The following is a 25259-nucleotide window of genomic DNA, read 5'->3' on the forward strand; positions in this document are numbered from 1 at the left end:
ATTGGCTCAAGTCCCTGGCCTCACTCACAGTTATTCAATACAAGTCCAGAGGGAGAGGAGGAATCCTCTCCAGAGAGCTGGGCTTTATTTCAGCTCCTTTCTGTTCTGTTTTTTGGGTATTGAATGTGTACACTGGTGTTTCTCCAAAGGGCAGCACAGTCACTCTCTGCTCCCCAGTATTGCTGTGAGGCATTCGCTCCCTCTGAGGCTCCTGTGCCACTGCTGTTCTCTGGAAAAGAGAAGCAGGTTTTTCCTGTTGAAGCAAATTTTGCTGGAGTCGTTTCTCCACATGTTTGGATGTGCCTGGAGCCAGGGCAGTGCAGTGTTCCCAGCACTGCTCCCACCCAGGAGGGGTCTGTGCTGATCAGGAGCTCTGACCCAGCCCTGCTGTGCCCAGTGCAGGAATTGATGCTCCTGGGGTCCCTTCCCTGCACTCCCTGCTCTGCTGGGCTCTGCTCTGGGCAGGAGCTGTGGGAGGGATGCCTGCCCCTGCTGGAGGCTGCAGAGATGATAAATGCTGCATTCCTACCTGCTGGCACCTGAACGTGTTCCCACATTTGCATTTCCAGAGTTGCACTCGAGGTTGAGTTGTGATGGGATGAGTGGGTTGGATTTTAGCCAAAGCTCACACCTCTGTGAGCCAGGGCAGAGAATTTTACACCTGCCCCTCAGAATTTTACACCACATTACACCTGCCCCTCAATTCTTCTGGCTCAAACACCCCTCTGGGCCCCCCTTGGCAGAGAGAGCAGCCTCGTGGAAGAACCAGATGAACTTTCACCCCAGGGAGCTGCTTGAGCACTGAGAAAACTGCAGTGTTGGAAACCTAAATACTGAGAATTTCAGACTTTCTGTGCTGACAGGCACTGACCCCCAGGAGAAAACTGCATTTGACCTGAGGCCATGGAGAAAGTTCCAAAATTAAAGAATATAACTAATATTATGAGTGTGTAATTTAAATAGAAGTGTGTAATATCATGTAGTAGAAAACTTATAATTTAAGGTTTTAGAATATAAGTATATAATATATAAAACAAATATTATATATTAAATATATATAATATATAAAATATATATATTTTAAAACTTATACTATACTTCATACTTAAATATATATACTTTATATATACTTTTTAATATGTATATATAGTATATATACACTATATGTATATAGTGTAGATATACTTTATATTTTTATATACTATATATTTTTATATATACTATATACAATAGGTATAGTGTCTATATAGTATATATAATAATATACTATATTAATATAGAGTATAATAATATATATTTTCTATATAATATATAAATATTAGATAATATATTTTATATATAATATATAAAATATATAGTATATATAATATATACTATATGTATTTTAATTTATACTTATATATATAAAATATATACTTATATAGTTTATACTTATACTAACACTTTTAAAACTTAGTTGTAGTTTCATCTCTCTCTCAACAATATCTATCTTATTCTATAATATTTATAAGTTAACATTTCTTATCTCAATGTTTACATACAAATATGTACTATGTGAGCCTTCTGTCAGATTTTAAGAATTTTCTATAAATCCCACACTTCAGGAAGCTCTGTGTGTGTGTGAGCAGCAAACCTGCTCCTGGTTGCTTTTATGGATCTACAGGTCAGCAGGAGGAAACCAAACCATTAGGGGTTCCCATGCCTCCATCCTCCCTCACTTGGAACCTGCTGAAGAAAATTTGCCTTGTCAAAAAAGAGAGTTTTTCCTTCACATTCCTACTTATTTGTAAAATATAACTTGGTAGCTGTGCTGTAGTGTGCTAATTACACCTTATTTTGTGGCTGAACTTCATGTTTGCAATATAATTGTGTAGGGATAGGAGGTGAACAGAGGAAATAGAAAACAGCCTGATGTTTCTCACAGGGGGTCTGTATGCTGAAATCTTTCCATTCCTCAGTGTGCAAACACTGCAAACCTCACATCAATACCTCTCCAGGCCAGGCAGCCTCATTGACCCTTTGACAGGAATTATGTGGCCACCCATTCCATTCTGTCCTGAGCTTAAATATCATCATAAGAAATCACTGAAACCCCTCAAAAGCAGAATTATAGCAGCTCCTGGAAACTTGGTGATTTTCATCTGGATAAACAGAGCTGAAATACCAGTGCAGGACCAAAATTCCTTGTCTTGAGCTTGCTGAGTTATTTCCTTTGTGACTCCCAGCCACAGGGCTTTGCCATGAGCAGAAATGCTGTGCTTGCTGAGTTTATTGATAAGAGGGTTTGACCTCTGTGCAGTATCTGATGAGAGGATTTTGGGTTTTTGCCCCAAAATGAGGAGTGCAGTGGGGGCCGAATTTTAAGTTCTTTCTCTCCCCTGGCACAAATTTTCCCAAATTGCTGCTGCTGCAATGTAGAGCAGCATTTGGAGCTCTCCTGGGGATGGTTATTTCCATCCTGTCTCCAGCACGTTCCCCTGGGTGTGCTGGGTTTGATGAGGCAGCTGGCACTGCTGCCATGTCCCCTCCTGGCACAGCCTGCCCTGGGCTGCCAGGGGGGACTGGGGGCTGCCACCCTACACTGCTGCCTGTGTGTTTGGGGGTGTTTGGAAAATTCATCCACAAATACCAGAGGTTTATGTCCAAAAAGGAGACAGAGGAGTCCTTTTACTTTATTGGAATAAAGGGAGAGGCCATGGGGCATTCCTCTTGGGTCTCTCTAATTTTTGGAGGACTCAGCCTCCTTTGTATCCCAGTTTCCCAGCCACATTTCCCTTCTCTCTTTCCCCATTGGCTGAGGTACTTGGGAGGTACAGATTTCCCAGAACTCCTGATACCAAAGATTTCCCTCTGATGTATAACCCTCCCTTTTAATTTTTAATTCTTAGGGAATTTAGGGTTTTTTCCTCTCCATTGTTTCTTTCATCTTTCAATATCCAATTTCATTTATCAGCAAACCTACAGTTTATTTGTAAAGGCAAATATCTTCTTCCATTCATCAATCAGTGCAATCCTTCCCATTGTTTCTTTCATCGTTTATCTACCAGCAGACCCACAGCTTGTTTGGAAACACAAATCTGCTGTTCCTCTCAGGGTGTAGGGGCTGTCCTGGATGGGCTGTGGGGCTCAGGGCAGGTGGAATGTGCTGTTGGTGAGAGCAGCTCTGTCCCTGCCATAAAACTCCATCCATGGGGGATGTGGGGCTTGGGGCATTCAGGGTGGGAGCTGAGAGGATGAGGAGTGCTGGGATGAAGGGTTGGTGCTTCTCCCAGAACCTGGCCCTGGGAAGGTGCCAGATTATGCTCTTTTCTGACCCAGAGATGGGGCAACTGAGAGGTGTTTTAAAAATTTTTATTTTATTTTTAACAGTACAATAACAATATTCTACTTTAACAATAAAATTTTGTACTGAGTTTCAGTACTAAAAAAATTCCATAATTAAATGTTACTCCCCATCACCTATATACAGAAACTCAGGTTTGTAGTGCAATTGTACTAGCCCAGTACCCCCTAAAAATAAAATTACTAACCTAAATAAATTCCCACAGGAAGGGGAGTGATGTGCTTGGGGAGAAGCCTCCAAGCCCCAGGGCAGGGGAAGTGTTTGTGTGCCCAGGCTGGAAGGACACCTCAGAGATGGGAGCACACCTCATTTGGCTGATGCTGGGGGAAGGGCCCTGGGAGGTGCCAGAGGCATGACAGGGCTTGGGTTTGGATTTTGGGCACTGAAATTGGTGCCTTGTGAGGGCTGACCTAGAACAGAGACTGGACAGAGCTAAAGAATAAAGCAGGGATTTATTCAAAGGATCTCCTCCATGGATCCACCTTGGGCAGCACAAGAGCCCAGCCAGGGCTGCACCCAAGATGAACCAAAATGGCCCCAAAATGCACGGCTGGGCACGGGGTCTCTCCCTGGGATCAGTTCTGCTCCATTTGCATCTTGCAGTTCATTGTCCCATTCCAGCTTTAGCCCCTGCAGTCCCACCCTGCTTGTTTTTCTCTCTCCAGCCCACGGTGTTTGTGCTCTTGGGGCTGAGATTTGGATCATTTGTCCTTGGTGCCCAGCTGGAGCAGGAATTGTTTTGTCTCCCTGCTCTGATATGAAGCTCAGAATTACACATTAAAGCAGCACAGAATCTGAAAAATATAAAAGCTAAACCTGAGGCATCAGAACAGACTGTGCAGGGCTCTGTGGTGGGTGAATAATGTTCCTGCTGTGCCCCTTGAGCACTCTCTCCCTCCAGGTGTGTCCTGGGGAGGCTGGAGTGTCTTTGTTCCCCTTCAAGCAGGGAGTGGGTCCAGGCCGTGGCAGGAGCTGGGCAGGCACAGAGAGGCAGTGCTGGGAGGGCTTTCAGTGCCTGCACACCCTGGAATGAGGAGGGGAATAGTGGGCAGGGATCCCCAGCCCTGGGCTCTCCATTTTTGGGGTTGTGGGCACAGAAGGATTTGTGGGAACACGTGGGATGCTTGGCTGGGAGAGGCTGGAGATGCAGAGCTGGAACTCAGTTTGCTGTGGCTGCATCTTGTCAGTGTGGCTGCCATCCTCTTCCTGAGGCAGGAAAATGAGATTCATTTTCCAGCAGGGATGGAACCCCCATCCCCCTGGCCCCCAGTGCTGGGGGTAGGGGGCTGTGACCATCCTTTGCTGGCTCCAGCATGAGCCCAGAGCTTGGGGGATGAGCATCCATCCTCTCCACTCTCTCCCCTTCCCCTCCTTTCCCATCCAGGCACAGCTGTGCCCAGTCAGACACAGCTCCTGGACTGGCACAGAGCAACCAGAGAACCACGAGGAGCTGCCCCACTGCTCCCTTTCTTTGGCACCAGCAGTGGAAGGGTTACAAGGAAATCCTTCTGTGCAGAGCTTCTGGAATTCCAGATCCTCAGTGTGCTGGAGAGAAACACAGCAGGAATTGGAAATATTTGACCCCAGTGATGGGGTGGCATTGCTGGACATTATTTTGGACATGGTTCATGGAGCCTGGGGGGGTGAGGGCAGCTCTGGGTGCTGCAGCCTTGGGGTCACACGAGGACACACAGGGAGGGCAGGGATGCTGCTCCAGCCTTGTCTGTGTCCAGGAAAGGGGTGGATTTCTCCTGGTGGATGCTCCTGGGGAGCAGCCAGCCCTCCTGCATCACGTGGAGGCTCCTTCCTCGGCCTCCCACTGCTGCTCCTGTCTGTCTCAGAGCTCACAGTGACTCCTGTGGTTTCTGTGTCCCTTGGGGAGCTGGCACGGGGCTGGCCATGGGGACAGCAGTCTGCTGTGACAGCTGGGCTGTGCTCCCCAGCTGCTTCCTTCACCACCTCTGATCCCTTTCTAGTCATCTGCCCAGCTGAGTCAGTTCAGGCAGGCAGTGCCAGGGGAGGAAATGCCTGCTCAGGGAGCTGAAGCGACTCCCTGCAGCACCAAATGACCTTTAGACCAAAACTGAAGGAGTGAAAGCAGTCCCCTGGTATTCAGCTCATCTTCCCAGCCAGTGCTGACCTGTTCCCTGTGCCAGGTGAGGAATCACCTCCTGCAGGGAGTGGCTGCAATGCAGGTGCTCTGTGGACCTTGTCCTGCTCAGCTCCTTCCTCCCACACCTGTGGCTCCCCTTGGGGGTCCTGCAGTGCTGACAGCTGGAGAAGGTCCCTCCCATTCCAGCTGGGAAATGCAGCCTGGAGCATTGGGATTGCCTAAATATACCCAGACCAGGCAGTCAGCATGGCCTGGATCCCCAGCATGAGCCCCAATTGTTTTCCACCCCGATGGGACACACTCTTATTAGACAGGAAATAACCTGGAGTGTCAGTGAAAAGCACTTTGCTTCTTCTGGGGCATTTTATTGACTTTGCACCCCTGCAGCAGCACAGGAGCCACTCAGGCAGTGCTGCAGCTGCCCCAGGGGCAGGGCAGTGTTTCAGTGACACAGCGGGATGGCTGCCACCTCTCTGCTGCAATTTCGTGTGCACTCCTGCAGTGACACAGGGGATGGCTGCCACCTCTCTACTGGAATTTTGTGTGCACATAGTGGGCCCCGTGCTCCTGGTACTCTCCCTTTGTCATCCAGGTGTGCTGGAAGGAGGTGAGCGAGGCTGCCATGGAGCCCCCAGCCCAGGCTGCCGTGGCCCTCCTGGGGCTGGCCAGCACCTCGACGTGCACACCTGCTCCTCGGAACAGCAGGTTCAGCTCCAAGCACATCCTCTCAGGAAAGCCAGGGAACATGGAGGAGCCCCCTGAGAGCACGATGTTGCCCAGCACGTGTCTCCTGGCCTGCTGAGGCACGGCCTGCAGGCTCTGCCAGGCCAGCTGGTGCAGCCCGGGGCTGCTGAGCTGCAGCAGCTCGGGCCGGAACAGCGGCTCGGGGCAGCAGAAACGCTCCTTGCCCAGGGTGATCCAGTGCCCGTCAGGGGTCTGGAATCTGGCTGGATGATGGGATCCCTCCTCCTGGAGGTCTCCCTCGTAGTCCAAGGACACGTAGCAGCACTGCTCCTTCAGCCGGGTCAGCACCTTCTTTGTCAGGGCCTGCATTGCTGAGGGCTCCGTGTGGCTCTGCTGCTGCAGCAGCTGGTGCAGGTGCCTGGACAGGTGATCCCCGGCCACCCCCAGGCTGTGGGTGCCCTTCCTCAGGGTCTGGCCCTCCCAGACGGAGGTGACATGGGACAGGCCTGCCCCAGCCTCCACGGCCAGCCCAGTGACCCTGCCGTGGGCGCAGAGTGACAGGAACCCGGTGTTGGCCAGGTGCAGCGCGGGCACCCCCAGGCCCTCGATCAGCACCTCGGCCGCCTTGGCCCGGGCAGTGCCAGGGCAGGACGGGGACTCGGCCAGCAGCACCGGGTGCTCCTCTGGGGACGCTTTGAGGCAGCAGCGGAACAGGTGGCTCCACAGGGTTCTCATGCCATCCCAGTCCTCAACCAGGCCGTACTTGAGCGGGCAGCGCCGCGGGGCCGAGCACTGTGGGCTCTCCGTGCCGGGGCAGGGCTGCCAGGGGGTGCCCAGGCTGCAGGGCTGCCAGGGGTCCCAGGGGGTGCCCAGGCTGCAGGGCAGCAGTGTCCTCAGCACGCTCTGGGGCTGCTCCTGGCCTGCAAAGCCGCCCCGGGTGAAGCGGCTGCCGCTGTCGATGACCACCGCAGGCTTCAGCATGGCTGGTGCTCCACAGGGGTAACAGGCATGGAGGGACAGCCTGCAGCGGGACAGGAGGGGTCTGGTGAGGGCAAAGCAGGCTCAGGTGCCTGCTCTGCCCCTCTGGGGGACAGCAGTGTCTGCTCTAGAGGTGATTGGGTTTGTCCCTCGTCACTCCCTGTCTTGCTGGGCATCCCTCCTTGTCTCCATCCCCTGAGGTTCTCTGACAGTGCAAGGAGAGAACTTGAGGTGGTTTTAAGGAAGCAAGGGAGCACGGGACAGGAAGGCTGAGTGGTTGGACCAAATCCTGGGCTGTATCTGAGGGACAGGGGCCAGAAGGTCAAAGGAGGTGACTCTGCTCATCTACTCCGCTCTTGTGAGACCCCATTTGGAATACTGTGCACAGTTCTGGCATCTCCAGCACAAGGAGGACATGGAACTGTTGGAACCATTCCACAGGAGGCCACAGAGTTTCTGAGGGTACTGGAGCACCTCCCCTCTGGAGACAGGCTGAGAGAGCTGGGGCTGTTGAGGCTGGAGAAGAGAAGGTTGTGTGGAGACCTCCCAGCACCTTCCCAGGGTGTGAAGGGGCTACAGGGAAGCAGGAGAGGATTCTTTGTCAGGAACTATGGTGACAGGATAAGGGGAATGGGATCAAACTGAAGGAGGATAAATTTATGCTGGGTATTAAATGCAAGAAGTTCTTTACTGTGAGGGTGGGGAGGCCCTGGCACAGGTGCCCAGAGCAGCTGGGGCTGCCCCTGGATCCCTGGCAGTGCCCAAGGCCAGGCTGAACAGGGCTTGGAGCAGCCTGGGACAGTGGGAGGTGTCCCTGCCATGGCAGGGGGGGATTGGAACTGGATGATCTCTGAGGTCCATTCCAATCCCTTAACATCCACAGATTCTGTGAATGCTGCTGCCAGCAGAGCCCATAGCACATGGAGAGGAGCTGAGAGGATCTGTGATCCCAGCTGGCAGAGAAGGGCAGGAGTTTGGGGTGCCTCTGTGTGTGTCCAGGCCCTTCCCTGGCTCTCTGTGCCTCCCAGACCTGCCCCTGTGGCATGGTGTGTCTCTTGACCTGTTCTTTGGGCACTCTCCAGGCCAGGTGACCCTTCAGAAGACACAGTCTCAAGCTAGGTCAGGGAAGGTATAGATTGGATATTAGGAAGAAATTTTTCACAAAAGAATAATAAAGCACTGGAATGCTCTTCCCAGGGAGGTGGTGGAATCACCATCTCTGGGTGTGTTTAAAAAAACACTGGCCATGGCACTGGGTGCTATAGTCTGGTTGAGGTGTTAGGGCATAGGTTGGACTCAATGATCTTAGAGGTCTCTTCCAACCTCATTATTCTGTGATTCTGTGATTCTCTGATTCTGTGATTTGTTCTTCCCCAAGCGTCTCAGATGCCCCTCTGGATGCACTCTTACACCACCCATCAGAAATTCCTCAGGGAGTGTCTCATGGGAGCAGACAGGCTGGCACTGTTTCCCTGGGCAGAGAGGGCACAAAGCCAGCCCTGCCTGGGCCTGCCAGTGCTGGGGGGGTCCCTGGAGGAGCTGCCAGCACCCAGGGGCCACCACAGGCTCCCAGCCTTGTCCCCAAGCCCTGCAGTGAGCAGAGCAGTGTGTGAGCAGGGGGCACAGGGGATGCTGTGGGGCCCTGCCTGGGGCTGGGGGCTGTCCCTGACAGTGACCCTGACCTTGTGGCTCGTGTCCATGTGCCCTCCTGGAGCTGGCAGTGCTGGGCCAGGGCTGGCAGGGCTGGGCTGTGGGTGCTGGGCAGGAGTGCCCATGGAACCATGGCTGTGTGCCCTGCTGTGATCTCACAGCAATGCACCCCGGGGTTCTTCTGCCCCACAGCCTCACTTCTACCCCCAAGTGTCACTTGTGGGGATAATTAAAATTTGATAAAAAATAAACCTCGTTTGCTTTATTTAAGGGACAGCCCCTTAAATATGGCTCTGTTGCCCCTGCACAGAGGCAGATCTGACAGATCCTGTCCCCTCTCCCCAGAGGTACGAGACAGCCTCCAAGATGGAGCAGTTCCTGACGCGGTTCCTGCTGCGGGAAACCATGCACCAGCTGCAGTCCCTGCAGGCGTCCCTCGAGTGCGCTGTGGACACCGTGGAGGAGCAGGCGGGACGGGAGAGGTACCGGGATCGATGGGATGGAATGGGATGGGATGGGATGGGATGGGATGGGATGGGATGGGATGGGATGGGATGGGATGGGGTGGGATGGGATGGGATGGGATGGGATGGGATGGGATGGGATGGGATGGGAGAAGAGAGGTACCGGGGTGGGACACGAGAGGTTCCAGGGTAGGACAGGAGAGGTACCAGGGTGGGATGGGAGTGGTGGGACAGGGTGGGATGGGAGAGGTACGGGGATGGGAATGGGAGCGGTACCAGGATGGGATGGGGGAGGTACCAGGCAGGATGGGATGGGATGGGATGGGATGGGATGGGATGGGATGGGATGGGAGAGGTACTGGGGTGGGATGGGAGAGGTACCAGGTGAACATGCCCAGCCTCTGTCCCCAGTCCCGCTCCTCACTGGGACAGAGAGCCAGGAGCCCTTTTCCCAGCCCAGTGCTGAGCTGACACCTCTAGGAATGGCTTCAACCCCTCCTTTTGAATTTTTTTTGTTTTAATTCCAGAAAGGAGATCAAGAAGTCGGAGACTTCGGTTGGCCTGAGGGCAGGGAGGCGCTGTGGGCGCAGGGGACAGAAGAACGTCTGTCTGTCCCCAACAGACCCCTACTCTGGGATGCTGACAACAGGTACCTGCTGTTCCTCAGTTCTTTGTGTCCTGCTGGAGCCTGGAGGGGGTGTGGGACCAGCACAGAATCACAATAAGGTGGGAAAAGATCTCCAAGGTTGAGTCCAGCCATTCCCCCAGCACTACCAAGGCCACCTCTAAGCTGTGTGCCCAAGTGCCACATCTCCAGCAGCACTGGGCAGTGAGGGCTCCTCCAGGATGGAGCCCGGAGCATCTCACCCAGGTGCCAGCTGGAGCTTCTGGGGGATGCTGTGTCTCTTGGGCAGTAGAAAATAAATCAAGTTTTTTGGATTAAATCCGAGGTTTAGAAGATTTTGTGGTGTTTGGGTCTTAAGCAAGCTTTGGCTGTGACAAAACTGAGCTGTTTTTGGGTGACACCTCTGTGCCCTTTGCCCTGCAGGCGTTTGTGTCGAGGACAACAGCCAGTGGATGGCTCAGATCAACAGGCTCCAGCAGCTCATTGAGAAACTGGAGTGCAAGGTGTGTGCCCAGGGGGTGCTGGGGCTGCCCCACACCTGGACATGGCCTCATCAGTGCTGGGACCCCCCTCCCATCAGTGCCAGCACCCCCTCTCCAGCCCTGGCATTGTCACAGAGCTGCCCCAGCCCTGCGTGCCCTTGCCCCCAGCTCTGCTGACCCTGTCCTGCCTTTCCCGGGGGGCTGAGGACTCCCCCAGGCCCCAGTGACCCCGCAGGTGTGCAGGGCACAGCCTGCTCTGCCCAGGTGCCACAGGGAGTGTCCCTGGGGTGGTCCCCAGCTGTCCCCGGGCCACTCCTGCTGCAGAGCTCTCCCAGTGACTCTGGTTCTACCCAGTAACTCTGGTTTATCCCAGTAACTCTGGTTCATCCCAGTAACTCTGGTTTATCCCAGTAATTCTGGTTTATCCCAGTAACTCTGGTTTTACCCAGTAAGTCTGGTTCTACCCAGTGACTCTGGTTTATCCCAGTGACTCTGGTTTATCTCAGTAACTCTGGTTTTCCTGGTAAATCTTGTTTTTCCCTGTTGCTAACGCAGAGCCCCCGCCTGGAGCCGCTGAAGGAGGAAGCCATGTGCAAGGGACAGGATGCAGTGAGTCCCTGTCCCTGCCCCTGTCATTTCCCTGTCCCTGTCCCCATCCCTATCCCTGTCCCCATCCTCGTCCCTGCCCCTCTCCCTGTCATTTTCCTGTCCCCATCCCCATCCCTGTCCCCATCCCCATCCCTGTCCCCATCCCTATCCCTGTCCCTATCCCCGTCCCCGTCCTGTCCATGTCCCCATCCCTGTCCCTGTCCCTGCTCCTGTCATTTCCCTGTCCCTGTCCCCGTCCCCATCCCCATCCCTGTCCCTGTCCCTGTCCCCGTCCCTGTCCCCATCCCCGTCCCCGTCCCCATCCCTGTCCCTGGTGTGCAGTGCCCCCTGTCCCCCGCTGTCCATCCTGGCAGCTCTGCTGTTCCTCGCTGATGGAGCAGCCTGGGCTCCCGGGCTGGGTCCATCCAGGGGACAAGTGCAGCTCCCCCGTGTCCCTGCCAGCCCCGGGCAGTGCCCCCTGCCAGCCCCGAGGGTGCCCACAGAGCCAGGGGAGGGGTCCCCGAGCCCCTTTCTGGGGGCATCTGCAGCATCTCCTGTCCAGGTGGGCAGCAGCGCTTGGTGTCCCCGCTGTCCCCAGCGCTGCGGTGGCACCGGGGGGGAGCAGGGGGCGGGAGGGGACAGCCCCTGAGCCCGTGCTGTCCCTGGCAGCACATCCTGGTGGCCAAGAGGCAGATCTCCGTGGCCACGAGCAGCATCGAGCAGTTCCGGCGGGCGGTCCGCTCCTACACCGAGGGCACGGCCGGCCACAGCAGCTGCCTGCAGTGAGTGGGGGCTTTGCTTTCGGGGTGTTTTGGGGGTGGTTGGGGGGTTCCCCCCCAGAAATGCGGGTTTTTGCCCCTCGGGGGACACAAGGGTATGTGTGGGGTGTTTTGTGGCAGGCAGTGTGCCCCCAGTGCCATCCCATCTGCTGCAGGTGTTCCCAGTAAGAACCAGTGCCTGCGGAGGAGTGGGGGCTTTGTGGCTGTGGTGTGTTCCTGTGAGTGAATGCAGGAGCTCCCGCAGCGCTGCAGGACTCAGCAGCAGTGGGAAGGTCAAGGGCAGGGCTCCTGCCGTGCTCTGGTTGATGGAGAGCCTGTGGGAAGCTGCCCCTGGGGAGGCCAAGGCTGCCCCAGAGCCCTGCAGGGCCATGGCAGTGCCAGGCTGGCCCTGATGGCACAGCTGCTCCCTCCCCTGTCCCACGGGACACTCCAGGCTGCCTCCAGCAGGGAATGTTCCTGCTGTTCCCGTTTCAAGTGTCCTTCCTCAGCTCTTCACTTTCAACAGCACAAATTCACATTTTCAGTCCAAACAAAAGGAAGATGCTGGCTGTGACACGTGTGGTGGAGAGAATGGGAGGGTTTTCCTTTGGAATTGATGTTTTTTTCTCTCATCAGGGTTATTTGTGGAGGCAGCAGGGTGCTGTTGTGTGGGCTGGCTCTCCATGGGAGCACAAAGCTGGAGCTGAGCCTGGGGACATTCCATGGGGCTGGGTCCCTGCAGGGCATCACAGAGCCCCGTGTGGGGCAGGGCACACAGCCCCAGAGCTGCTGGGTGACATTCTGTGCTGTGCCCCCGGGCTTGGCCCCCTCCAGCAGCTGCAGGAAAGGCTTGGCCTCAGCTGGAATTGCTGCTGCTGCTGCCCAGCACAGCTGCTTCCCCTGGCCCTGCACCCCAGCACTGCAGGGAGCCCTGGCTGCCTCCCCCAGCAGCCCCAGCCTCTCCTGGGAATGTGGAATTATCACTGTGGGGGCAGAGAGCTGGGGGTCTGTGCTGTGGGCTCAGCTCCTGCCCCCGTGCCTCAGTTTCCCCCCGTGTGAAGGGTGACACCAACCTGCTCCAAGGGGCTGGAAGGATGAGCTGTGGCAGTGCTGGGGAGGAGTAAGAAATAATAAAACACGGTAAGAAATAATAAAATACAGTAAGAAATAATAAAATACAGTAAGAAATAATAAAATACAGTAAGAAATAATAAACCACAGAAGGTGCTGGCTCCTGGGCAGCAGCAAAGAGCTGTGTGAGAGCTGTACAGCTCCTCTGCCTCCTGGACCCAGGAACTGTGGAGCAGGATTTGGGTTTGGGATCCTCTGGAGCTGGGAATGCACCCAAACTGTGCTTTGGGAGCCTTGTGGGGAGAGTGATGGGCACAGCAATGCCAGGGCTGTGCCAGAACCATGCCAGGGCTGTGCCAGGGCCATGCCAGGGCTGTGCCAGGGCCGTGCCAGGGCCATGCCAGCCTGCCCAGGGCTCAGGGTCCCTCTGTCCCCACAGTGTCTCTGCCTGCAAGCTGACTGACGAGGCCTGCTTCATCCTGTACGAGTTCTGGCAGGACGTGACCTCGTGGAGAAGGTGGGGCAGTGCCCACGTGAGGGCTGGGGGGCTCACAGGGGGTGCCCCCTGCTCCCTTCCCCTGCCCAGCCTGTCCCCCTGCCCTGCCCTGTGTGCCCTGGGGCACAGCTGCAGCTCACAGGGCTGAACACACCCAGAAAGGCTTTGGGGAGCAGGGGCTGGTGCTGGGGGTGCAGAAGCTGCTCTGGGTGGGCACAGGGCCCTGGCACCACATCCCCCTGACCCCACACCCTGCTTTACAGCCATTTGCAGTCCAGCTGCAGCAAGACTTTCCAGCAGTCCATCCTCAGCCTGCTGGAGTCCCCAGAGCTGCTGACCACCATGCTGTTCCCAGGTGAGGCTGCCCCAGTCCTGCTCTGATGGGCTGCACAGGGCAGGAGCAGGGCAGGAGCGGGCACTGGGGCTCCCTCCAGAGCACAAAATGGCTTTGGGGTTACCTGAATGAGCTTCTTCAAGCCTCAGGGTGAGACCTGTTGTCCCCAGCAGGTCTGGCTGTGTCAGCTGGGCTCTGTCCCCTGCCCAAGGGTGGGGACAGCCAGGAGCAGGGACACTGCCCAGGTAGCAGATGAGCTGAGTCCTGGCCCAAATACAGCTGGTGCCTCATTTTGTGTTTCTCCTGAGCCCTGAAGCTGCTCTGCAAAGTGCTGCTGCTCCCAGCTCAGGGCCAGGGGTTCCAGCCCAGCTGGGCCAGGGGGAGGCCAGCACAGGGAATGTGCCATTCCCAGGGTACCCATGGAAGTGGGACCAGCTGTGGGGACATTCCCAGGGTACCCAGCTGTGGGGACTGGGAACCAAATTCAGCCCCAGTTTGCTTTCAGGGATCACTTCAGGGTCTTGGAAAATAATAGTCCATAAAAGATGGATTAATTTGGACTGAACCCTGCTGCTCCTGAGTTGCCAGTGCCACTGACCACATTCCCAGTGCTCTGCTGCAGGAATTGCCACAGTGCCAGGGGCTCACCCCTCTCAGGCTCCCTGCCCAGGGTGGGGGTGGGTGCTTTAGGGACCTGCAGGGTCAGGTCCCCCATCTCTGCCACCCCAAATCCCCATTCCCAGTCTCACACTGCCCTCAGCTCCCTGCTTTCCCTCTCTTCCCAGCTTCCTGGTGGATCATGAACAACAACTGACCCGGGGCAGCGTCTCCAGGACACCATCAGCATGCGGGAGGACGTGGGCACAGCCTTTGTCACCTCTGTCACCTCCCTGTCTCTCCATTCCCTCCTGTGGCCAGCGGGGGCTGCCTGCCATCGGCCCTGCCAGTGTTTTGCTCTTTTCATGTTAATTTATTTATTTCTCCTGCTCCCAAGCCGGTGTCTGAGCTGCCTGGGGGGGCTCTGGGTGGGGTGGCAGCCCTGCCCCTGGGGGAGCATCCCAGGGGGGGCCTTCAGTCCCTCTTGCACTCAGCTCCTCTTCCTCCTGGCTCTGAGCTGCCCAGGGGTGGGCAGGGACACAGCACTGGCCAGCTGTGACATCCAGCCCAGGGAGCCAGGTGGCCTGATATGGATTGGCAAGAGTGTTTTATAGGGGAAAATATTTCCTGAAGTGCTTCTGGCAAGGTGTATCTGCTCATGGCCTGCCACGCTGGCAGCATGTGCCTTTGGGGCTGGCTTTGTGCCCCAGCAGCTGTGCCCATGGCTGAACCTGTCCCCAGCACATCCCAGAGAGGCTCCAGTCCCTGCCCAGCTCCCAAACCCAGCCTTGGCACCGGGCAGTGGTGCCAGGAGTGGAGCTGAGGCAGCGGGGAGGGGTCTGGGCTGGGGAATAAGTGAGGGGGGAAGGCTGGGGCAGATCCCACCTGCTCCAGGGTGGCTCTGGGGCTTTCCTTGGTGCTGCTGCAGCAGCAGAGCCTCTGCTGAGCTGGGAAAAAATGCATTGTCACAGGCATGTGGAGGGAGTGGGATGGGACAGGAGGGACACCAGCTGTGGGAATCTATCAAATCAGAGGGTTTGGGGAAAGCTGCAAAAGGCAGGCCTCAGACACAGCAGAACTGTGATTAGAGCTGAGCAGCAGCCATGAGATTGGTCAGATTCCCACAGCCAGCCACCCATGCTGGCCTGGAGAACATCATCCTTGTGCCCTGCCTGTCCTCAGCACCAGCGTGGCACAGGGGTGCCTGCAGCCCCAGTGCTCACCCACCCAGCACCTGCTGCCACCCCAGGCTCCTCTCCCAGTCCCTGTGGGTGCTGCTCCAGCAGAACCATTACCTGGGGTGCAGCTCCCTCCTGGGGACCCCAGACAGGCTGTGCTGGGTGGCTCTGACCCAGGGGTGACAGCACAGCAGGGCTCACAGGGTTTTAGGGTGTTTGTTTTGCTCCAGCAGGAGCTGCCTGGGTTGGGGTGCCAGGGGCTGGCCTGGCTGATGGCAGGAGGAACCTGCAGGGAGCAGGGAAGCTCCTGCTGGAGGGACAGCAGCAGCCCCTGCCAGCCCAGCCCGGGGCAGGCTCAGCACACAGACACAAATGAGGGGTGGGGGGCAGAGCCTGTCCCTGTCCCCATCCCCAAGCCCCCCATTGTTTGTCTGATTACCAATCCCTGGGCTTGCCCTGGCCAAAGCCAGGATTTGCTGGGACCATGGGGCAGCAGAAGTGGCTCAGCCCAGGGCAGGGGCAGCTGCAGGGCCACACTCCTGGCCCTGGGGTGACAAACAAGGGCTGCAGGGATGGTGCAGCCACAGCAGCACCATCAGGAAGGGCCAGGCTGTGCCAGGGCACTGCCAGGGGGGTCAGACAGAGGCAGCCCTGCAGCAGGCACTGGTTTGGGATTCCTGAGCTGCCTCCCCAGCCCCATGTAGGGTTCACCCCTCAGTTTTGGGGTTTTTTCACCACTGGATTAATGTTGCAGCAGCCTGGAGATCAAAATGCTCTGTTCAAGCCAAGGTGTGGGCAGGGGCTGGGGGGCACAGGGCTGGCAGTGGCAGCCAGCTGGGACAGCACCCTGCAGGCTGCTCTGTGCTCACATAAAAAAGATCATTTATACAAAGCTCAGAAAACAACACACTGAGCTATAAAGCCAAAGGAATCACTGAGGACAGGGCTGAACTCCAGCTCTGCCTCACTTGCTCCCAGGCTTTGCCCAGAGCATCACCACCACAGGGGAGGCAATTTCTGTCCCTAAAAGCCCAGGGTGTGGCAGCATCCCCCAAAAACCCCAAGAGCTGCCTGAGCACTGCTGAAAACCTCTGCCCCTTCCCAGAGAGAAGGGGAGCTGGAGGATGAATATAGTCTTTTTATTGACTACTTTTGAGTAGAACAAACTAAATACATCTGTAACAGTTTGGGTTCCTTTATACAGGACATTAAATAAGTTATGCACAGGAATGAAGTAACAAATTTCTATTACAGAATTAAATGTCAAAAAAAAAATAGAAACCTTAACCCAATGTCTTCCCACTCCCCAAGTTCACATTTATCATTCCATCTTTTAAAAAAACAACAAAAAAGGAAAGAAGCAATCATTCTAATCATGACTGTTAGTATTTCATTCATTTACACTGGGGTTAATTTTAATACACAGCCATCAAAGTTGCATGAGAATTATGGAAGACAATCTATTTACAAGCAATTCCTCCCAGCCCTGCCCTGCTCCCCCTCCCCACCCCAGCCTGGCACTGCCACCACTCACCCACAGCACGAGCCTGGGGCTGCAGGTGAGGAGGGGACCTGGGATTGACCTGAGGCTGTTCCAAAAGTGTCCCTTAGGGCAGAAAATCCCTTCCTGCCAGCCCCAGGATGGGCTGCTGCAGGTCAGGGTGGCTCCAGTGCCACCCCCCTGGGAGCTGCCTCAATGCCAGTGTGCTCCAGCACCAACTCCTGGGGACACAGGGGACACATCCCCAGGGCCACTGGAGCTGTGGGATTCACTTCAACACCAGGAGACCTTGTGGCTTTTTAACAAAACCTTGCAGACCAGCTCCATGCCACAAGAGCAGCTTCCAAAGGGGCCAGGCATGGAGCAGCAGGTTCCCTGCTCACCCCTGTGACAACTCATTACAGCTCATTATTGGCCTCCCATTAAAAAAGTGATCAGAAATAATTAGGGAATGACTTGCCTCATTGGGCTCCAGCCCAGCAGTGGCACACACACAGTCCCAGACATGGCTTTCCTGAAGAGGAGGATTTCTAGAGCCCCTGTGGGAGTGGGGAGCAGCTCCTGGAGGGCACATCCTCTCCCTGCCATGGGCTGTGCCACTGCCACCCTGTGTGACACTCCTGGCCAGCCCTGCTGCAGGGCTGTGCTGCCACAGCCTGCACTGCCCTGGGGGCGCCCAGTCCCTTCTTCCACCCCACAGCAGGGACTCTGGGATGGACAGAGCTCCCCAGGCTGGCCCCATTCCCCAGGGACCTCGTGATCCTCTGGTTTTGAGATCCTCTGATCCTGGGGTTTCAGGACCATCTCTGAAGGTGGATGCACATCCCTGGGCATCTCTGGATGCAGCACTGCAGGAATCCCCTGGAGCAGGGGATAAAAATCCACACAGGACACCCAGTCCTGCCTTTCTTTCAGCAGTGTGAGTGGAGAGCACAGGCTGTAAACAACCCCTTGCACCAGTGAGGATCCCTGGGCTCAAAAACAACAGCAGGAACTCACAAACCAGCAGCTTCCAGGCAGTGAAAAAACAAAACAACTGCCCCCAGGTGGAAAGGGCACCTGCAGCCAGCCCAGATCTGCTGTGCACGTGTTCCCCCAGCACAGGCCCCACCCAGGAAACACCCAACTGTCTGTCTCACCACAGACTGGGATGAAATCCAGGCCATCCAGCACTACCTCCCTGCCACTGCCTCTTGTTTCAGAGCAGACAAATCCCTTCCTCCCTCTCTGCAACCCTCAGCTGCCAGCCTGGAGGCAGGAGAAGTGGGCTCAGCTTTTGCCATCCACAGAGGATGAGATGCTCCCGCTGGGAAATTGGCTCTGGTCTGTTCACAGCAACAACCAGCCCACACAGCCACCTGAGGCACAGCTGCCTGGGAGCAGGGAAAAAACATGGAAATGATGGAGGAAAGGTGGCAGGAGGAGGCAGTGGTGGCTCTGGCACCTCGGGAAGCGAGTCTGAGCATGCCACGAGGACAGGGCTCCCTGCTTGGGCACCACACTCTCAGCACCTCTGGCATGTGCCAGTGCTCTCCCCATAGTCCAGGTCCCCTGAGTGGGTGCCCAGTGTCCCCCAGGTCCTGACACTGCTCTGGTGTCCCCCTGAGAGGAGCAGGGAGATGCTGCAGGCGAGGCTCACCCCAGTCCACGAGCCACAAAGGAAAAGGCAGGATGAGAGGGCAAGGCCGGAGTGTCGGTGCCCCGATGTGTCAAATATATCAAGTGATAACAGTTGCTGCAGGGGCTTTTTCAGCTTTAAAAACCCCAGGGAACTCATCCAGTGGAGTGAAGCCAAGCCTCCCTCCTAGAGCCCGTTGGTGTCTATGGCTGTCACGGACGCCGGCGTGGAGGAGCGCGAGGTGGTGGCCGAGCTCTTCTCCAGGGCTGGGCTGGGGATGCCATCCAGGCTCTTGGCTGCTGCTGCCACCCGGCCCGTGGGCAGTGCCAGGGGCTTGCTCTGGCCGTGCAGGCCTTGCCCACAGATGCGGTGGTGCCTCTCCCAGTCCTTGTGCTGGCAGAAGGAGCCGCAGTAGCGGGCGATGTTGCAGCCGCTGCACGTCTCGCTGGCCTTGCGGCCACAGTTCCAGCAGCTCTGCAAGACCAAAGACACTGGGCTTGAAAGGGGGTTCGCTTCTCTAGGAGCTGCAGGATGGTGCTGACTCAGCTCTGGAGGGGGCTGTTCATCCCCTCTGGCCCAGATTTGAGAATGTGAAAATGAGCAAGCCATTAATTGTTGCTATTTCCCAGCTCTTTGCCAACGGTTCTAACCCCCACTGCTCGTTGCCCACAGCCTCTGTCACACTGCTCCAGGCACATCCTCTGCCCTAGACCCACCCGAATGCAGACAGGAAACAGCAGGCAGGGACTGAAAAACACTCTGCAGATGCTGCTATTGGGCCTTTTTATTTCCTGTTTTAAGCAGCTCTATTTTGGTCTCCCTCCCAGCCAAGTGCTCTCTGCGGGGATCAGGGCGCGCTGCACAGGCACCATTTGCTCCGCACCCTGCCTCGCCGCACAAGAGGTTGAAGCAGGCCAATTTGGAAAAGCAAATGCTCATTTGAAAGCCTCCCAGCCAGGTGGAAGCACTGCCAGAGCCCGAGCTTCAGTCTGGAAGCAGAGCAAAGCCCCTCTGGCCGCAGGGAGAGGCGTCAGCTGGTGGCTCCCGTGTGCCACCGCTTCCCTCGGAGCGCGGGGCAAGGGGCCAGCCCCGGATCAGGGCTGCAGCTGCTCTGGGGAGGGGAGGGACAGCAGAGCAGCTTCCCTGCAGCTGGAGCAGGGCGTAGCAAACACACACTGGGGAGGGCAGCTCAGCTGTGGGAACGCAGCTTCTGTCAGAGCTGGCCTTTGTGGGCACACGGCTGCTGTGACCACCAGCAGAGAGCTGTGGGAGGGGGGTGCTGGGCTCCAGCAGGCAGCCCTGCTGTGGGGAAGGGCTGGGAGATTCCCCAGCACTGGAGCCACCAGCCCATGGTGGTGATTTATGGGCTGGCAGTGAAGCACCTGACCAGTTCACTTTGGAGTGAGGTGCTCCAGAGCCTCTGTGTCCCCAAAGATCCTCCACCTTCCAGGAGAAGCAGGACTTGAGACCAAAAAGCCCCTACCAAAGGATGTGGTAGTTCTTTGAAAACTGGGTCACTGCTTCGCAGCTGTTTACACTTCAAGTGTTTTTCAACTGTGTTGCAAAGGTTACAAGATGTGCCAGAAACAGGACAGCTTTTACACAAGGGCTCCAGGGCTTGCACAGGGGTGCTCAGCAGCTCCCGAGGTCCCAGACTGCTCCTCAGCACAGCTGGATGAGGAGAACACTCCTCTGCTATTCCTCTATGGAGAAATCACTACTTGCCTCATTCCTTCCATGGCTTCCTGAGCAGTTCCACCCACTCCCATCATGCGACTGCTGTGTTCAACCCTCAGCAATTTCACTGGGAATTGCACTATGGACATAATTCTCTGGAATAACACCTAGAATTCCATGGTTCTGGCCACACTTCCCAAGCCCCAGCTGAGCTGAAACCCACCAGGAGGTTTGGACCTGCTGTCCCTACATCTCAGCAGACATGAACAGCACAGTCCCATCAGATTTCTGCACAGCAGACACAAACCCTCTGCTCTTGTACATGTAGAGAAATTAAAATAGGGAGCAAAGCCCACATGGATGGGATGTGGTAGTGCAGGAATGAGCCATGTGATTCCCCTTGCCCAAAATCTCAAAAAGTTCTACCCAAGTGAACTTCCTGTTAAGCAACAGGAAGGATGATTGATGATTGAAGAGTAGAAAGAGATTCTCTGAGGAACCCATTCAGCACGTGGCACTGGCTATGACAAACCAAGATCCATCTCTTCTTATCCAACATGCAAGTGTGGCACAGACCACCAGGAATGTGCAAGGGCTTTTCCTGCAGCCCAGCTTCTGCCCTGCCCTATTTTCAAGCCCACAAACAGCAATTTCTTTTTTGCAAAGATCAAGTAACTCCACCACAATTTCTGAGCTAAACTGCTGCATGCACCAGCATCCTTTTCTCTTTGCTTCTACACCTCTTTCAATCCCACAAAATCTCTGGTCATTACACTGAGTCCAGCTCAGGGTGCCCAGTGGCTGCACACACTCGTGTCCACAGACATTGTTCAGGCTGACTCCCTGCCAGCAAAACCTAAAAAGAATTTTTGATTATACTGGTGCATTGCTTTAGCTATTGATTGGAGAGAGACTTCTAAAAGGAAAAGGGGTTGAAGACTGGAGTTTGGAGCATTCTGGTCTAGTAGCAGGTGTCCCTGTTCATGGCAGGGGCTTGGAATGGGATGATCTTTGAGGTCTCTTCCAACCCAACCCATGGTGTGATCTATGACTCTGTGAAAAGGCAGGGGGGACCTGCAGGTTTGACCTGGAGACTCTGCAGCCTTGGCAAGCCCTGGCCAGGCTGTGCCCTCACCGCTCACCTCCGTGGACTCCTCCTGCTCGTTGATGACCAGGAAGGCATCCTCGGTGGCCTGGCGCTTGGCGTCGGCGATGGTCTGCTCCATGCGCGCCCGCTCCGACGCGATCATCTCAAAGGCCTTCTGCTCCGCCTCGGCCACCGCCTTCTGCACCTCCGACATGGCCTGCCGCTTCACCTCGTTCACAGCTTCTTCTGGAAGGAAAGAGCAGCCTCACACACCCACCCTGGCAGTGAGGAGAGCCTCCCAGAGAAACACAGCTCCGGCAGCACGTTCACAGCACAGCATCCAACGCACGGCGAGGCCAGGCTCAGCACCATGGGATCCCCGTGGCATCACAGAGGAGCAGAGCCCTTTGGGAAAGCCAGGGTGGGGATGATGGCAGCCAGATGTGCACATCCTGCACATCCAGCAAACCCCCAGTTTTGTGCTTAGCTTGGGTGATCCAGCAGGATCCCAGCCGTGGTCACTGCGAACATTCACCGGGTTTTTTCCAAATCTCCCCCATGACAGCCATGGGATCCTTATGGCATCCCAGAGGAGCAGAGCCCTTTGGGAAAGGCAGGGTGGGGATGATGGCAGCCAGATGTGCATGTCCTGGGGCACTGCTGCAGCTGGGTTCCTGCTGTTTCTGCACAGCAAACCCCAGCTTTGTGTTTAGCTTGGGTGATCCAGCAGGATCCCAGCCGTGGTCACTGTGAACATTCACCGGGTTTTTTCCAAATCTCCCCCATGACAGCCATGGGATCCCCATGCATTCACAGAGGAGCAGAGCCCTTAGGGAAAGGCAGGGTGGGGATGATGGCAGCCAGATGTGCACATCCTGGGGTGTTGCTGCAGCTGGGTTCCTGCTGTTTCTGCACAGCAAACCCCAGTTTTGTGTTTAGCTTGGGTGATCCAGCAGGATCCTAGCCATGGTCACTGTGAACACTCACCGGCCTTTTTCCAAATCTCCTCCGTGACGTAGCCCGTCCCCGACCTGCTGCTGAACTCCCTCAGGGAATCTGCTGGAGGAAGGGATACAGGGAAAGGTTGGCAAAGCCTCATCCCACCCAGCTGCAGCTGATGTGCCCAGTGGTAGCTCAGGACATCACGGGGCAGGGAAGGATTGACCAGCTAAAACTCCAAGCAGAGGATTCCTACGGGTAAAGCCAATCCTCAAACACTGACATGATAAATTACAACACTTAATTAGCACCTTGCATAATTTATGACACTGTATAACCTATCTCCTGGTACTCTAAAACAACAGGCAATGCTTATAAATGTATGTTATCCAACTTCTGCACTGTCCACAGGCTGTGAGCATCAGTCTGTACACCAGCAGTTTACATCAATCACAGCACTTCCCCATCCCAGGGCAATTCAAAGGCTTGAACTTATGGACAAACTGTCCTCCAAGACACCTGGAGATGCTGCTTGATGCTTAACTGAACCTTCTCACAAGAGCAATAGAGCTTGAAAATTATCCCTAGGTCCCACCAAGGGAGAAAGCAACAGCTTTCCAAATTTATATAAAAATTTTAATTATATCAACACGAGGCTGGAAGTGTATTAGTCATGATATACTTAAATACAGAAGGGCTAAAAGCTGGCTGTGCCCCCCAGGCTGTCACATACACCCACTGCTCCTCAGGCTTGGTGGCAACTGGAGCCAGGGACACTTGGATTTCTTGCAGGAGAATTTACTCTATATTTTGTATACAAACAAGTAGAATATACATCAAATTGATATTTATTTTTGCTAGAAGAAATCCATTTTTATTACTGAATAATGAGAGGTTTTTCCCCCCAGAACTTGAATTGCAGTGGGTTTGGTTGTATGGAAATCTGAATTACATTGTAATAAATCAGCATTTTAGACTTGTTTTTTTCTATAGGGTCAAACCCCTGCATACTGGATGGGGAAACCAGTCAGCTTCAATAAAGTTGACTCATGATACAAAAATAGAATTAGTAACACAGGTAGCTATTACACTTACAAAAGCCTTTGGTATTTTTAGAATAAATAGACCTCAACATTTAAAATCCTTCAGGCAAGAGGGACTGGAAGGGAGAGAATGGTGGAGACTAACACCTCCTCCCTGCCTTTTCACCCCCAGCTTTGGACCAACTTTGGCCAGCAGTGACAAGGAAAGCATGAGCAAAGGTGCCTTTAGACACTGACAAAAAACTGCTTCCTGTGTCACCTCTTTTCAAATCCTTGAGAAAAATACTTAAGCACTGTGTGGATGTGACAGCCTGGGTTTTTTTTTTTTTTTTTTGTTTTGTTGGTTTGGTTTTTTTTCCAGAAGGCAAAATGGCAAAAGCCCTGTTTATTTGATCCTCTCTTCATTTATACCTTAGTTTGCTACAGGTGCACCTGATTGGTCATTTAATCAATATATTTCACATGATTGCCTAATTAACAAGACACCCATTTGTAAACAACCTTATGAGAAAAACAGCAAAACAGATTGTTAAAAAACACCACCTGCAGACTGTTTTAGTTTTTGACTATCATTAGTTATCTCCAGCTCCCTAAAGCTTCCCAGGCCAATTCATGGGAAAACGTATTCAGCTTTTTCTCTCTCTGACCAGGCTGTTAGAGTATTTGTTGGGAAGTGCCCCAACAAAGGCAGGAATGATGAATCTGACTCCATGTTCTCAGAAGGCTCATTTATTACTTTATGATACTATATTATATTAAAGAATACTATACTATACTAAAGATTACAGAAAGGATATTTACTAAATGCTAAAAAGATAATAATGAAAACTGGTGACTCTCTCCAGAGTCCTGACACAGCTTGGCCCTGATTGGCCAAAGAGTGAAAACAACTCCCAGCAGAATGCAATGGAACACTCACCTGTGGGCAAACAATCTCCAAACACATTCCCCATGTGAGCACAACACAGGAGAAGCAAATGAGATCAGAATTGTTTTCCTTTTCTCTGAGGCTTCTCAGCTTCCCAGGAGAAAAATCCTGGGTGAAGGGATTTTTCCAGAGAATCTGAATGCCACACCCGTGGGCCATGGACTCTCCATCAAGGGAGAAGCTTCATCCTGCAGAGCTGTGTGTCATCAGAGGGACACATGGCTCGTGTGGCTCCAGGTGTCCCAGAGGCCACCCAGCTCATCCCAGAGACAGCCAAGTGTCACCCAGGCACTTTGAGCGAGGGCAAACACATCTGTGCCATCCACAGCAGTGCTCAACCAAACCCATCCCACGAGTGGCACACAGGACCAGCCCTCCCTGCCCGCTCACCGCTGCCCGCAGAGTCGGCGCTGGCGGGGCTGTGCTGGCGGCTGAGCAGCTCAGTGCCCGCCTTGCGCGGCTCGGCCGTCTCGGAGCAGCGTCTCTTCCAGTAGTTGAGCTCCTCCCTGTCGGCCTCCTGGCAGCGCCGCAGCACCGCCATGGAGCGCCGCGTCTTCTCCACCATCTCCATGATGCAGTTCAGGGCCTGCGGGGCGGGGAAAGGGTCTCAATGGTTATAGGAATGTGTCTCTTGTTAACAGAGTGACATAATGTTCCAGACTGCAATGAAAGATGTTTTCTATTATTACCATCTGTATGGCAGATTATCTTGTCAAGTGGGCAGTTTGCCTTATCTCTCTCTTTGAGTGACCACAATCACTCCTCCCTCAGGGGGACACCTGCTGATAACAGCCATTGAATGTCCCTGCATGGCTGATAAGAACTACAGCATCCCATTGGCAGATGGGAGCCCAGAGGGAGGAGCCAAGCATTCCTACCTGGATAGAATCTGGAGATTCTGGAACACCAGCACAGCTTCTGCACTGGATTGCCCAGAGGAACAGCAGCTGCCTCTTGCCCTGGATCTTCAGAGGCAGAGACTGCACCTTTCTCCAGGATCCCTGCTCCAGCAGAACCAGCCCTGACACTGCAGGAGGGCTGAGCCACAATTCCAATGGTTCTGCTGCCAACAGCCTGACCCACAGGGTGTCAGGCTGGGTTCTGA

The 25259-nt window shown here is 54.6% G+C and overlaps 3 protein-coding genes across 8 annotated transcripts in view; 1 reads left to right on the forward strand and 2 right to left on the reverse strand.

Annotated features, from left to right (window-relative positions):
- NECAB3 (N-terminal EF-hand calcium binding protein 3) overlaps nt 1–14579 on the forward strand; it is a 31744-nt gene extending 17165 nt beyond the window's left edge. Inside the window, exons 6-13 of one of the 2 annotated variants that reach the window (XM_071446636.1) lie at nt 9114–9250; nt 9760–9881; nt 10281–10360; nt 10895–10948; nt 11597–11709; nt 13196–13273; nt 13516–13607; nt 14372–14579. In XM_071446636.1, the coding sequence (XP_071302737.1) occupies nt 9114–9250; nt 9760–9881; nt 10281–10360; nt 10895–10948; nt 11597–11709; nt 13196–13273; nt 13516–13607; nt 14372–14400 (705 nt within the window). In that variant the 3' untranslated portion in view covers nt 14401–14579. Of the gene's footprint in view, nt 1–9113; nt 9251–9759; nt 9882–10280; nt 10361–10894; nt 10949–11596; nt 11710–12321; nt 12826–13195; nt 13274–13515; nt 13608–14371 lie in introns of those variants that run through there. The other variant, XR_011682221.1, reaches the window with a different exon arrangement.
- On the reverse strand, nt 5985–7261 carry ACTL10 (actin like 10). The gene has a single exon (XM_071446842.1). The coding sequence runs from the start codon at nt 7119–7121 to the stop codon at nt 5985–5987; it is 1137 nt and encodes a 378-aa protein (XP_071302943.1). The 5' UTR covers nt 7122–7261.
- A 1900-nt stretch (nt 14580–16479) lies between the features above and the next one.
- CBFA2T2 (CBFA2/RUNX1 partner transcriptional co-repressor 2) overlaps nt 16480–25259 on the reverse strand; it is a 62737-nt gene continuing 53957 nt past the window's right edge. For 2 of the 5 annotated variants that reach the window (XM_071446630.1, XM_071446635.1), the window contains exons 8-11: nt 24545–24740; nt 22232–22303; nt 21300–21490; nt 16480–18954 (exon numbers count right to left, since the gene is read on the reverse strand). In XM_071446630.1, the coding sequence (XP_071302731.1) occupies nt 18667–18954; nt 21300–21490; nt 22232–22303; nt 24545–24740 (747 nt within the window). In that variant the 3' untranslated portion in view covers nt 16480–18666. The remainder of the gene's footprint in view (nt 18955–21299; nt 21491–22231; nt 22304–24544; nt 24741–25259) is intronic. The other 3 variants (XM_071446634.1, XM_071446632.1, XM_071446633.1) reach the window with 3 other exon arrangements.

The sequence above is a fragment of the Agelaius tricolor genome, unplaced genomic scaffold (assembly GCF_023055355.1).
Source record: "Agelaius tricolor isolate 1412-34295 unplaced genomic scaffold, bAgeTri1.0.p SCAF_23, whole genome shotgun sequence".
NCBI classification, from domain to species: domain Eukaryota; kingdom Metazoa; phylum Chordata; class Aves; order Passeriformes; family Icteridae; genus Agelaius; species Agelaius tricolor.